Raw genomic sequence first — 15,015 nt, 5'->3', positions numbered from 1 at the left:
GTTGTGTTGTCAGGTAAAGGAGTTACAGGAGGAAGTCAGTGGACTATGTAGCATCCATGAAGATGAGCAAGAGAGAAGGTATTCTTGGAGACTGTACAGCTCCAGGAGTCCCAACTCCCCAAAGCATTGGAGTTGCTGGAGGGCCCTGTGTGATGTGAAATGGTACATCATAACTTATAGAAGAAGGCTGGAAACTGGTCACTCCCTCTGAGGTCTTGAAGTTGAAGAACAGGTTTGGTGCCCTCCATGCTGAGGAGAAGCTGGGCATGGCTTCACGGGAAGCAACTAGGCCTTGTGGGAACACCTGGAAGAAGAGGAAGAAGTATCAAGCGATTGTTGTGAGTGACTCCTGCTGCAGGAGACAAAAGCACCTATCTGCTGAGCTGACCTCTTGTCTAGAGGGGTTTGTTGCCTCTCAGGGGCTTGAATATGAGATGTCATGGAAGGACTGCTAAGGCTTGTCCATGCATTGGACTGTTAACCTCTGCTGCTCTTCTGTGTGGGCACTAATGATAACAAGGGCAACTGGGAAGCCATCAAACAGGATTTCAGAGCTCTGAGGATGGTGGTCAAGGGTCTGGGAGCTCAGATCATTTTCTCCTCAAGTCTGCAAGTGAGGGGGGAGGATGAGAGGAGGGTAGATGGATTTTCCAAGATAACAACTGGCTACGCTGCTGGTATTAGCAACAGTTTTGGTTTCTACAACCATGGGACCCCATCTGAAGACTGACATCCGATGGGGAGAGATGGGATCCAACTCACTATATGGGGCACATGTCTCTACCAACAGGTTGGCCGGCCTGGTAAAGAGGACTTTAAACTAGCCCTCCAAGCAAGACAGGGTAGACAAGAAAACGTAGCTCAAGTCAGGATGCCTCCAGCTGGTGCATACTGGGGAAGTGCGTATAGGACATGACTATGGAGGATCCTCTTGTACCCCTCTTGGGAAACCTGTAGGCTCAATTGCCTCTCTGAAATGCCTGTACACCAATGCACACAGCATGGGGAATAAACAGGAAGAATTAGAGATTTGTGTGCAGTCGCAGGGCCATAATCTCTTTGCAGTTACAGAGACATGGTAGGATAGTTTGCATGACTGGAATGCTGTCATGGATGGCTATGTGCTTTTTAGGAAGGACAGGCCAGGAAGGTGAGGTGGTGGAGCTGCTCTTTATGTGAGAGAGCAACTGGGATGTATCGAGCTCTCCCTAGGGCTGGATGAAGAGCAAGTCGAGAGCTTATCAGTAAGGATTAAAGGGCAGGCTGACATAGGTGACACTGTTGTGTCAAAGGAAGTCAGTGAGGCCTTCTACAGACAGCAGAAAGCAACCTCAGGATCACAGGCCCTGGTTCTCCTGGGGGACTTCAACCACCCTGACATCTGCTGGAAAGACAACACACGCAGGTACAAACAGTCTGGAGACTGATTGATAACTTTTTGACATAAGTGGTGGAGGAGCCAACGATGAGAGGTGTGCTGCTAGACCTTGAACTAACAAACAGAGGACTAGTTGGAGATGTGAAGGCTGGGGACAGCCTTGGCTGCAGTGATTATGAGATAGTGGAGTTCAGGATCCAACAAGAAGGAAGCAGGACAATAAGCAGGATCGCAACCCTGGACTTCAGGAGAGCAAACTTTGGCCTCTTCAGGGAACTACTTGGAGGAATCCCATGGGTTAGGGCCCTAGAAGGAGGGGGAGTCCAGGAGAGCTGGTTAATATTCAAGCAAGACTTCCTCCAAGCTCAAGAGCAGTGCATCCCTATGAGTGAAAAGTCCAGCAAAGGGGGCACGAGACCTGCACGGATGAGCAAGGAGCTCCTGGCCAAACTCAAACAGAAGAAGGAAGCACACAAAATATAGAAAAAGGGACCGGCCACTTGGAAAGAACATAGGAACACTGTCAGAGTATGGAGGGATGTGACGAGGAACGCTAAGGCCCATACGGAATTAAATCTGGCAAGAGATGTCAAGGACAATAGGAAGGGCTTCCTCAAATACATCAGTAGCAAAAGGAAGACGAGGGAAAATGTGGGCCCGCTACTGAATGGGGTGGGCGCCCTGGTGACAAAGGATACAGAGAAGGCAGTTGCTGAATGTCTTCTTTCCCTCAGTCTTTATGGCTAAGGCCAGCCCTCAGGAGTCCCACGCCCTGGAGACGAGAGAGACAGTCTGGAGAAAGGAAGACTTTCCTTTGGCTGAGGAGGGTCGGGTTAGAGATCATTTAGGCAAACCTGACATCCACAGACTCATTGGCCCTGATGGGATGCACCCTCGAGTACTAAGGGATCTGGTGGATATTATCGCTAGGCCGCTCTCTATCATCTTTGAAAGGTCACAGAGAACAGGAGAGGTGCCTGAGGACTGGAAGAAAGCCAGTGTCACTCCAGTCTTCAAAAAGGGCAAGAAGGAGGGTTCAAGAAATTACAGGCCAGTCAGCCTCACCTCCATCTCTGGAAAGGTGATGGAACAGCTCATCCTGAACACCATCTCTAAGCATGTGGAGGAAAAGAAAGTGATCAGGAGTCATCAGTATGGACTCACCAAGGGGAAATCCTGCTTAACCAATCTGATAGCCTTCTAGGATGGAATGACTGACTGGGTAAATGAGGGGAGAGCAGTGGATGTTGTCCACCTTGACTTCAGCCAGACTTCTGACACTGTCTCCCATAACATCCTCATAGGTAAGCTCAGGAAGTGTGGGTCAGATGAGTGGACAGTGAGGTGGATTGAGAACAGTTTGAGAAATGGCTGAAGGGCAGAGCTCAGAGGGTTGTGATCCGTGGTGCAGTTGAGTTGGAGGCCTGTAGCTAATGGTGTCCTCCAGGGGTCAGTACTGGGTCCCATCCTGTTCAACTTCTTCATCAGTGACCTAGATAAAGGGACAGAGTGCCTTCTCAGCAAGTTTGCTGATGATACCAAGCTGGGAGGAGTTGGCTGACACACCAGAAAGCTGTATTGCCATTCAGAGAGACCTGGACAGGTTGGAGAGCTGGGTGGAGAGGAACTTCATGAGCTCCTCCCTCATAGGTCCTAGGAATGAATAACTCCATGCAGCAGTACAGGTTAGAGATTGAGCTGCTGGAAAGCAGCTCTGTGGAGAAGGACCTGGCAGTCCTGGTGAACGCCAAGCTGACAATGAGCAAGCATTAGCCAAGTTAGCCAAGAAGGCGAGTGGTATCCCTGGGGTGCATTAGGAAGAGTGTTGCCAGCGGGTTGAGGGAGGTGATCCTGCCCCTCTACTAAGCCCTGATGAGGCCACATCTGAAGTACTGTGTCCAGTTCTGGGCTCTGCAGTACAAGAGAGACATGAAACTACTGGAAAGAGTCCAGCGTAGGGCTACGAAGATGATCAGAGGTCACTGAAAATGCAGTAAACTGCATTCTTTTATGTGCTGTAATGAAAGAAAAGCTACTGCTTGAGAACAGAACCTAGTCCTTCCTGTTACAGTGTTCATGAGTAGTTTAAAAATAGAATTGATTTCAGAAGTGTATATACTTGTGGTATCTAAATGAAAAATCAGATGATTGTAAATGCTACTGTCAGTCTTGAACTGATGTGATTTAAATACTGTTTTCTCCTGTATGTTCTTAGCATGCTATGTGATCATTCTAATGAAAAGGTTTCATTTCTTCATGTAAACCTGTAAAGAGACTCTGACTCATCATCCCTGTCCTTGAATAGGCTTCTTATTCTGGGGAGAAGACCTGTTGTTTAAAGATAGTTTCTGGTATATTTTCTTATATAGAGAGGGGAAGTATGGACATGCAGCATGCTTTGGTCTCCAGCCTGGCTGCCTTCTGTCTGATGGCAGCAGAATGATGTCTGTGGCTGCTCTGGTAACCAACTTTACACAACCAGCATCAGATCGCCCATCATTGCTGAGACATGATGAAGTGAAGACTTACTTCCATGAATTTGGTCATGTAATGCATCAGATATGTGCACAGGTTAGTGATGTTTCTATCCCAGTGTAAGACCTATTTCTTTCCCCAATGATTCAAAGCAAGGTGTAAGTCTATTTTGGTAGCTTCTAATTTCAGTAAAGGATGTGTGAGGTTTTTTTGTTGTTCTTCAACGTGAAAGAACAACAAAACACTTCTTCAAAGTGAAAACCTGCTTTTATTTTTTAATTTTCATTTAAAACTATAGCAGTGAATACAGCTTCTGGAAAAGTTTCGTAAGAGCGTATCATTTTGCGTTTGTATTTCAGAATACCTATGACTAGGTCACAGTATGGTCCCTGTATAAAGTAAAGAAGGAGCTCAGTGGTGGCTCCTGTTACAGCTGTTGGAAGGCTTTTTGCTGTTCCTAGTCACATGCTGGGTACTTGGCAGAAGCAAAAAAACAACCAAACAAAGGCTGCTGTCTGCAGGAATGCAAACGATTTGTGAATCCAGATAGTTATGCCTTCACCTCCAGCATTTTGGCATTTAGTACTCCTTTTGAGTTATCATTCTGAATATCAAAAACATAAAACAGGTCTTGCCTGAGCTATCTTATTTTCTGCTCTCCCATCTGGCACTTGGGATATTCACTGTCAGCAGTAAAGAACTGAAGCTAGGCTGCAGATTTCACATCAAGACCTCAAAAAAGTGTGAAACTTCCTGTTTTCATTTTTACTTGCATTTAAGATTGAATCTGCCAGATGATGATAAATTTATTATAGGCCTAATGACAATTTTATGCTCCAGAGAGGGAGACGAGTTTCAATATTCCTTCACCAAAACTGTAAATTTGCATTATTATCCACAAATCCAGCCTTTGTGTGGTGTTGCTGTGATCTCCTTTATAAATAAGTACCAAATCACAATTTGGAGGAGGAGATACAGCACTTAATAGATTTTAATTCTTGACCTGGGTTCTAGGCATTGAGACTGAAGGGTGAAGAAATCATGACGTGGAAGTCCTATGTTAAATTTAGAATTAAACAAACAATACTCAATCACATTTCAGAGCAAAAAGGTAGATTTTATATAACTGCATTATTTCCAAGGTAGAAATGTAATGATAATTTGATTATCTTCATCCCAAGACAGTCAGCTCAGAGCTCAGAGTTCAGAGCTTCTCCTGGTAAATGTGACACATTCAGCTTTCATGCAAAATTGACCACTGAATTTAGGTAACCAATGAAGATGTGCACGTGCTGCAGAGCATCTTCAGGGCAGCCCAGCCATGACCTCTGATAACTTACATATTTCTTCACTTGCTGTGGAGTTGCTCATAGGTCGGGGAGGCCTGCTTTCAACTGCCTGTCTCACTGCTGAAGTGGTCTCTGTGTGTGTAACTGCCGTGCTTGGTGCTGCTCTATTTCATGTAAATCATATAATGGACTAATAAACACACCTGCAAATAACTTCCCTGCCCACAGAAGAACATCTTGGCCTCTCTTGGTTTAGTGTGTGCAAAACAGTGTCTTATTGCAAAAGAGTGTCTTGTTTCTCTCTCCCCCCCTCCCCCCCCCCTGCTTTTTGAACATGTTAAAACTTGACATTTAAGGACAGGTTCTCCAGGGAATGGGGGGGATCTAACTGGAGGAGAATGTGTGAGCAGCACATGAAGGTCAGCTTCTGGAGAATGGTGCTCCTTGTAAGGTAGTGGGAGCTGCTGGAAAGTGAGATACTAGGGCAAGGCAGAGATCTGTTCATAGCATTAGGGAAGGGGAGCTGTTCAAGTACCTGAATGTCTTAATATTTATGGTTAGCACAGTGCAGTTATGGATGGGTAGATGGTTATATTTGGAAGCCAAGACACACTTGCACCTCTCCTGTCTTTTATTATAGCCATTTCTATCACCATTACTTCCCAGCTGTAATATAACAAAATTCTGTAACAATTTATAGCATTGTCATAAGACTGCACTAAAACATTCATATTGCTGTATAGCTTTCACCTAAGAGGTGAAAGGATTATTATTAAGAAAAACAGAAGTATCATTTCACACTGATAGAGAATGCACTAAATGACGGAAAAATCCATTTTGTTGTTTGGTAATAGCCTAACTATCTGAATTTATGCCCTCTTTTCTTCAAAGTTCATTTTTTTTTTCATACTGTTGACCTATTGAAATGATTCCTTCTGCTGTGATTAACACTGAAGTTTTGGCATCTGAAAGTTTATATTCTGCTAGAAATCCTATTCTATTTTCATTTCATACAATGATTTTTTTCTTTTAGACTGATTTTGCTAGGTTTAGTGGCACTAATGTGGAAACAGACTTTGTAGAGGTACCTTCACAAATGTTTGAGAACTGGGTATGGGAAAAAGAACCACTACAACAAATGTCAAGACATTATAAAGATGAGAGCCACATTGCAGACACTCTCCTTGAGAAACTTGCTGCCTCTAGACTGGCTAATACAGGTATCTTTCTCCCCTCTTCCTCCCACAGTGTGAATCTATATGTATATATAGATAAATAAAAATTGTAGGAAATGGTCTAGATAATTTTCTTTGTAGAACTTAACAGGCCAATTATACTTTTACTGGGTGTATATTACCACTGTCCATGCCATGAAGAATTAAGCATGCACTACAATAAAATAGGTTCATTGGATGAATAATTCCTGGATTTATTAGCCTGGGTACAACCATTAGTAAAGACTGTGATGACAAATACTGCCGTGTCCAGAAATGGTAGCAGGCCTGGTTTTCCGGGCTATCCACAGGGCTAACATACTTTTGTATTTCTCTCTGTGTGAGCATGTGACTTTTCTTTCCTTCTTTCCTCTCCCAATCTTTCTGGTTTTCTGGTAGCCTGGGGCAGACACTGTGCATTAGTACATAAGCATCAGACTTTCAGCATGTGCCTTCTACATTTGATTTGCCTGTGACACTTCACAGACATGGAAGTTGTTTGCAAGTTTACTGAGCATGCATAACTGCTCATAAATCCCTTAACTTCTCAAAGCAGAACGCTAAGTCCGTGTTTCCCACCTTCCTGTAGCTAGATACAGTGCTACAGTCTAATTCTGTTTTCTTTCCATATCTCATGCCACCTTACCTGTATCTCCATACCAGCTCTGTAATCCCATGCCATTTCCCCTCATCCCATTGTTATTCTGTCACTCTCACTCCTCTGACCCTGTGGTCAAGACTCTCAAACTCAGTCTTACCCGTTTATGGTACAGTTCATCTTGTCAGCCCACACGTGTTTGCTTCATTCTGCTTCCTTGTCCTGAAATAAGAAGTGCATGTTCTTGCTGGCTTGTACAGGCATTGTAGCTGCATAAGCATCTTTTCTGGACAAAGGTTTGTATCTTGTAGCCTCTTCAAAAAGCAGAGCCTAAAGCAGCAACAGCAGCAGCAGTAGTTGCTGCTTTTTGAAGTGTCTCAGGTAATAGCAGTAGACACAACCACTGTCTGTGTAAGCCCTGTGAGAACAACTGAGAGCGTAATTTTAAATACTGAAATTTTATTTTAAAGTGCCTATTTTTAATTTGATTTTAATCCACAAGGAAAATAATGTAAAATGGAGCTTGCAATGGTAATTTCTTTATTAAAAGTATACCCTCTCCTATATTTTTGTAACTGAAGAATTCAAGAGAGATTAATAACACAGCTCCAAGTGTTTTTCTGCAATTAAAATTCTAATAATTCAGGATATGAGTTGAGATCTTTGAATAGAAGGTGCTAAAGAAACTTACTTTGATGGTAATTAATTGAATGCTGTTACCCAACTAGGTCTTTTAACTCTCCGTCAGATTGTTTTGAGCAAGGTTGATCAGGCACTCCATACAAAGCCATCTATTGACCCAGCAAATGAATATGCTAAAAACTGCATGGAGATTCTAGGAATACCTGCAACTCCAGGTATGTTACCATAAAACTTTTGTATGGCATGTCCAAGTGCTTTGATTGAACATTACTTTTCCAGAAATGCTTACCATAAGGGGGAAAAAGAAAGTTTTCATAGAAGACTCTAGTTTATGAACCTCAAATAATTACTTTGAAACTTGGGATGATCTTAATGATCTCTTTATCCTAAGGAAGATGAAAGTAAATGTAAAATGTAACCTTTTGCAGATTATATTTTGGAATGATTTGACATGGATACCATAAGGTCTACATTATATGTTCTTCACATCTTTGTCAGATGTATAATTGGCATAAAATGGGAAACTGGCTTTTCTTTACAGGCAGTGGAGTATAATTGATGCTTCTAGAGGCATACACAGACCCTTTTGTTAGATGTTTCAGATTAGTTGGCACAGATGCATTATTAATTTTTTCTATAGCTGAAGAACTATATTCATTAAATAAATTACAGTGTTTGATTTAAACACATTAATGTTAATATACTTTTTAAGGAACAAGCATGCCAGCTACTTTTGGGCATCTGGCAGGTGGTTATGATGGCCAGTACTATGGATACCTGTGGAGTGAAGTGTTTTCCATGGACATTTTCTATAGCTGCTTTAAACAAGAGGGAATAATGAATCCAAAGGTAGGTGCTGAGTAATTTTTATGTAAAAATTCAGTTGCAGTTTATCTCTAAAACCAGATCTATTGCAATCAGCATGATCCATAGGTTTAATGTCTCAAATACTTCTACTACATCTCCGAAATTCAGCAGAACAAAGATGATGTATACGTAACTTTATTGCTTTATTGCTGGAAATTTCTAAGAGCATTTGGATTTTCATGTAATTTGTACATAAGGTCAAATATTAACAATTATTTCATGACTCTTAATACATATTTTCTGTGTTACATTTACCAATGCTGCCGCCTTTAATTTTGTGCTGAGAACCACACTCTTCTACTGCGAGAGTGGATGCATGTTATTCTGCTGTGAAAGCTGTATGATAGTAGTGCTCTATTATAATAATACCTCAAGTGTATGTATTTATAACTCGCTTTTTTTTTGCGTCTCCAATTTTTCTCCCAAATGACTTTCAAAGTTTAAATTAGTGTTGGGTTCTAGATTTACTGGTCTTTTTACCTCCATGTAATCCTTTGACCTCCCTTACCCCAGCAGAAGGGAAGGTCAGTTAGTGGTGTAGTTAATAGCCCTACCAGTTCTGGTGATCTTTTTTTGTTTTTCAGAGATGATAGTAGTAGACCTATGGTTAGGGATGCTGCAGCTCTATCATGGGAAAGATCTTCTGGGGTTCCTGTCCCACTCACCTGTCTTCTGGAGCTCAGCAGCCAGCACTAGCTCTTCCTTCTCTCTATCCAATAACTTTAAATAGGGAGAAGTAGAGGCAAGAGTAGAAAGTGCTTGACTTCCCTGTTCCTCTCTTGGAATTTGTTTTCATTCCTCTCTTTCTTTATCACAGCAACCAGAACTGCTAGAAACACAATAAAATTAAATCTTGACCTGGACAGAGTCCCATGAGGCGATGGGGTAGGGGCCAGATAACTGAGGTAGTGATTAGGCCAATGAGAGTTGTAGGAAAAGGGATTTTAGGAGGAAGGAAGTAAACTGAAGAGTTTGAGTAGAGGTGGCAAAATGTTTGGAGATCAAGGTTAATTTTGAAGTTTGAGGGATTCATGACGGGTACATGTGAGGGTAAAGCACCCTTGCTTGTTAGACTAAACTATTGTATCACAGTAATTTTGGGAGTGTTGTCAGTCTCAGAGAAGAGAAGAAGAAATGGCAAGTTAAATAAGAGTAAAATAACTTTTAAGAAAAAATGCTGTTGATATGAATGTTAAAAGAAGTATTTTGAGAGGAGTTAGACTTAATATCTTTTGAACTGCTTGCAATTGGGAGAGATGGAGTAGGGTGCTGATGCTGGGACTATGGGACTTTGTGTCGCTTTTCTGTTCTGGCACGTGTGTGCACACACACACATATATGCACACACCCCTCCAGTGTCATCACAGACCTTTTTCCTGTTATCTTTACTCCCTTTACTCAAAACTCTGAATAATTGTGTAGTCAAAACCCTAAGCTGCGTTTTCCAGAATTTCTCTGTGACCTTTACTTCTCCCTAAGGATTGAAGTGCCCTTTATTCTGATATTTCTGTAGGCTTTTGTTTTCTTTCTCTTTCTACAGGGGGCTTTGAGAATAATTTTATTATGCTAGGAGCAAGGGATATTTACTGTATTTCAACTAAAAGACTGTTAGCGCCTCTTTTAATGTGAAGCCTCCTGTCTCGGCTAAGAAGTGAGGAAGAAAAATGGTTATTTTAGTGTGTATGCAATGTATATATTTGTGTATCTGTCTGTCTCACAGACAGGTACGTGTGCACGTGCCCGCTTGGGTGCTCATGTAACTCCCTGTTCAGAGCAATACAATCTTCTCAAATCAGTCATCTTTTACCTATAAGCATAATAGAGTTCCCCAAGATGGGACAGATTGTTTTATAAACAAATATTAGATACCACTATGATGGCACAAGTAATTCCTTATTAAAAAAAATTACTGGATACCGGTATGTTTTCTCTATTCATATTTCATTTTATTTAGATTTAGACTAGTTTTCAGAACAGCAGGAAAGGAAAACAGTTACGGTATCATGACTAGGGTTTTTAGAAATTTGGCTTACCTCTTCCTGTTAGAATTAAACCTCTCTTCCTGTTTTGAGCAACAGACGTAAAACTAGTTCGAGACTGCCTCTGTAACAGTTCTTCAGCAAACACTTAACTCTATAACTTCTGTAACTATCGAACTCCTCAATACAAGTCCGAAGTATTCTCTGGTCTCCCTAGAACTGGTTCATACGCTGTCCCTGTAGAGAAAGATTTGTTTTACCAACACCAAAGATTCCGTTTTACTCAGATAATTAAAAGGAGCAACTTTTTCGTTTGTGCTAATGTTCAGGCAACTAACACAATCAGCAAAATATAAGCAACACTTGAGTGATTTTTGTTTCCTTTCAGTTTTTCCAGCTGTTCATTGTGATGATGCAACTGGTAATACAATTTAGTTTTTGAAGTCCATTAGTGAAAAGGACCTACACTTGTTTTGCAGTACAGCTATCAGGAAGCTGTGTAGTCCTTTAATCTCATAGCTTTGAGTTGGAGGAAGTATATGTGCATATATGCAATGACTAAAAGGAAGAACCTTCTTTTCTTTAATGTAAAAAATAAAAGCATATAGGATTTATGCCTGCAAAATGATATTTTCATGACTCAGAGGCCCAAAATACTTAAGGTGCATTCTCTGAAGTATGACTTCTTGTTAAGAAAGCCCTCATATTTTACTGTTGTCTCAGAAGCTCTTGATTCATTCTTCTTAAAGACATTCATTCCTTCTGAAGTAATGTTTCTTCCTGAAAATATAAAATATGAATTGAGTTTCCATTACTTTAAGATACTTTAATAGGGAAGTACGATGTGTTTATGTGTATAATATGTGTATATGTGCCTTATTATTCCACAGTACTGTAGATAGAAGAACTGTCATCTGTTGTCCAAAGAGAGAATAGAGAAAGTATGAAATTAGTAAGAGTGTATGGATGTTAGCTTCCCTTTTACTGACCGTCAGTTAAAGGGGATAATGCATTACTGAAGATTATGTGGAGATTGTGTATGTGAGCTACACCTGGAACATCTGCCAGAAGCTGGGCACATTGTGTGATTATAACTTCTAAAACTATGTAGAACCAAGAAAAAGGATTCCTCTTAGAGAATACATTAAATTTCTGCTGTCTTAAGCCTTCCAACAGATCTAAGTTACACTTGTGGTATATTCTGCATTTGGTTTTAGGTAAATCTAGAAGGAGAGAAGCTGTTTTATCTTTTGTAGGTTTTTAAATATATAATTAATACAGAGAAAAGGCAATTTGCAAGATAAGAAATACTAACATTCTGTTTACCTTTTATCAGGCGGGGATGAAATACAGAAACCTTATTTTGAAACCTGGAGGATCATTGGATGGGATGGATATGCTTCAAAATTTCTTGGGGCGTAAACCAAGCCAGAGAGCTTTTCTATTGAGTAAGGGATTGTGTGTTCAGTAAAATGATGGTTCCTTTGTAATGGCATCTGATTATGAAATAAGCTGGAAATGTCAGTGTATTTCACACCTTAACATGTATCATTCTAGGTCACTTGGGTCACATTTTGATTTTTTTAAATTGTATTAATAATGTGACTTTTTAATTGCAAAGGGCTAACAAAACTCAACACATTGGAAAAAAATCTGAGATATACACCAGCTGAGAAGTTTAGATGGTGATTTATTTGTGAATTGTTATGAAATAATATTAATCAATATGGAGGTTTGCTGCCCTGTATCTCTTTTAATAGACACATTTAAACTATGTCTTGTGATCAAATTTTAAACTTGAGGGGGAGGAGGGAAGGAAGCACTACCAGCAATAAAAGAAACAGATGCATTTTTATTCTGTATTCTTCTATGGTACTGATGGCTCACAAATGTGTGTGCGGGAGAGATGGTATGTTTGCTTTCATTGTGATTTCGGCTCAGTCTAGCTTCCTGACAGATTTCAAGACTGAGAGCCTTCTTCCAAACAGGTTTACAGCTGAGATACTTGTGTGATACCCTTATATTTTGTTATGATGCATGTTAAATTATTGTACTGTTTATGAAATTATACTATGTGACTAAAAACTAAGACTAATGTGAACTTTTCTTCATTCAGGAGGAACAGGCAAAATCTATGAGCCTGGCAGTTCTACTACTTTTTTACTTTTTGTTGATGATCACAAGTCAGATGTTTGTTTTCCCAATTATACTAACGATGGCAATTGCTAACAAGTCCTACCTGAACAATTATAATGATTTTAGTTGGTTTGTTAAATATTTTGGAAGAAAAAAAAACATGCAGGCACACACACACACATACATATAAAGGAAAGAAGATGAATACGTCCTCTGTGTGATTGGTAAAAGTCAGTTCAGAATTTTTACCGGTCCTATCCAGTGTGGTATGCAGAGGTGTCACAAAAAAAGCTTCAGAAGTTTCATGATTTCAGCTGTTTGAGTGTGAAAGTAACCCAGGAATTATTTTGCAGCTTTTCTGAAACATCAGGGAAAATGTCTTATGAGCCAATTCTACATCCTGAATAAAACTGCTAATCCAAGTGCACTGCTATTTTTGTCTTTAGATGCTATGTCTGGTTTTGAGATTACAACATTCATATGAACAAAACTTTAATTTGTTTACTAATTAGCATTTCTGAGACATTCACCCATGGCTGTAAATATTACTGATATTTTATTTGTTGGTTCAACCACAAAATAAGAAAATATGCCTGGTCAACTCAAAAGACTACTTCCTCTTTCTAGCAGAAGAAAACCGAAAGCATTCACTTGAGGTCGAATTTCCATGTTTCAGGGGGAAAAAAAAAACCCTGTGAATCTTAAGTTGAAACTTTATTTTCTTTAAAGCATTTCAACTGAAAAAAAAAAAGAAACGAATTATATTTGTTTCTACTTGTATTTTTGTTTCAAAATGGGAAATTTTCCAGGACTTACTTTTTAATTACACTGGTTACAAACGTAAGGAAACATAAAAGTCTATAGCCAAAATATATAAACTATTTAGTTTTATCACAGAAGATAGGTGAATTCTAATTCTCTGTGAATTTTGCGTACATTAATTTCCATTACATTCTGACTGGGTTTGGAAGTATTTTGCTTGCTTTCTTTATGAACAGCTATTTAAATTGTTGTGATCCTGTCTGATCAAGTTTTTTTTTTTTTTTTTTTTTTTTTTTTCTATTCACACTGTGATGGTAGTTTTGATGAACTAAAATGTTGCAAAAAGCTGCTAAGTGATACTTTCCAGAAATCAGTCTTCAAATCTAAGCAATGGAAAGTTTATCAAGAAGCAAATGGTATTATTTTTTTCACAGTTACTAGGCAGATTTCCACATGAGGGAGACCTTTCTCTGCATAAACAAGAAGTCTTAGTTTAGGCTAAATTGCAAATGTAGTAATTGTAAACAAAAATATGTCATGATAATATTTAAATGTTAGACGTAGGACAGTAATGATTGTAATTTAATTGACTGGCTCTTTATTTTCTTGCTCTTTAGAGTATGCATATTATATAGTAAATTGTAACAAAGAGAAATTGCAGGAGAATGCCCACTATTATACATATGTGAAAATACCTACATGAATGTGTAGACTTGTGTTTTCATGAGCTAGATGTGCTTGTGTGTAGGGAGAAGAGAAATGTAAACCATGTTGTGCCCCACAAATGCGTTGCAATCTATACTTGTCAAAAAGAATAGGATTTTTTGCAATTAGTTTTTTTTTTGAAGCCAGCTCCTTTAGTCTGCATCGGACAGTAACTAAGTCGGATCATTTATGCCTAAAACTGCGCTAAAGACAGAAGGTTAATGGGCAGAGTTGTGAGGTGCTTCTGAAATACCTAATGCAGTAATATATCAAACTTGGCTGCTCATTTTTATATCAGCTTCTTCGAGCCTATGAGTTAAGTTCAAGTTCTCATTCCTTATTGCAAAGACCTGATCTTGGAATGAAAATGATAACCTAGCTAAAGACATCTTTTCTGTTCTTGCAGTGAAACTTTCCATTGTAGGCACGAACCTTGTCTGTATAGGAAACAAGCTTATTCGGACACTGTTCCAAGGCAGTGAAATAAAGTCCCTCAAGAAAACAGGGAAACATGATCATAAATGTTTTAGAAACAAGAGTTAATTGCCTTGACACTGCACAGAAACAATCATATTTGTTCAAACACAGGAAAAGGTAGGTACCTGGCAAAAGCAGCCTATTTCAGAGTTTCTAAAACTATGCTTCAATTTAAATTCAAAGCTTCTAAAACTTGTATTGATTCCCACCTAACTATATGTTCACTGTAATAAAGAAATGAAAAAGTTGTTTTAATTTGTGATCTTACTCTGTAGCAAACTGTTGCCTTCTCGAGTTACTAATATATTATTTCTTTATAATTACATTGTATTTAGGATTCATATTTTCCTGCAGCAGAAATGCTGCTGGTCATTTGATGTAGGTCCAGCATGTAGGCTGCTTTTGGATTACTTGCAAGCCATATGGCCAAACCTGAATGCTAAAAAGGCTGAAGGAAATGTTTAAATTTCGTTGTAACTGAAGAAAGTTTTCA

The 15,015-nt window shown here is 39.5% G+C and overlaps 1 protein-coding gene across 1 annotated transcript in view; it reads left to right on the top strand.

Moving 5' to 3' along the window:
- Nucleotides 1–13,000, top strand: part of NLN (neurolysin) — a 44,212-nt gene extending 31,212 nt beyond the window's left edge. Inside the window, exons 9-13 of the mRNA XM_062600418.1 lie at nt 3,748–3,949; nt 6,176–6,362; nt 7,683–7,811; nt 8,309–8,445; nt 11,779–13,000. Of these exons, the coding sequence (XP_062456402.1) occupies nt 3,748–3,949; nt 6,176–6,362; nt 7,683–7,811; nt 8,309–8,445; nt 11,779–11,913 (790 nt within the window). The 3' untranslated portion in view covers nt 11,914–13,000. The remainder of the gene's footprint in view (nt 1–3,747; nt 3,950–6,175; nt 6,363–7,682; nt 7,812–8,308; nt 8,446–11,778) is intronic.
- The last annotated feature ends 2,015 nt before the right edge of the window (nt 13,001–15,015 follow it).

The sequence above is a fragment of the Rhea pennata genome, chromosome Z (genome assembly GCF_028389875.1).
Source record: "Rhea pennata isolate bPtePen1 chromosome Z, bPtePen1.pri, whole genome shotgun sequence".
NCBI classification, from domain to species: domain Eukaryota; kingdom Metazoa; phylum Chordata; class Aves; order Rheiformes; family Rheidae; genus Rhea; species Rhea pennata.
Note: the sequence above shows the minus strand (reverse complement) of the source record. Positions and strands in the feature narration are given on the sequence as shown.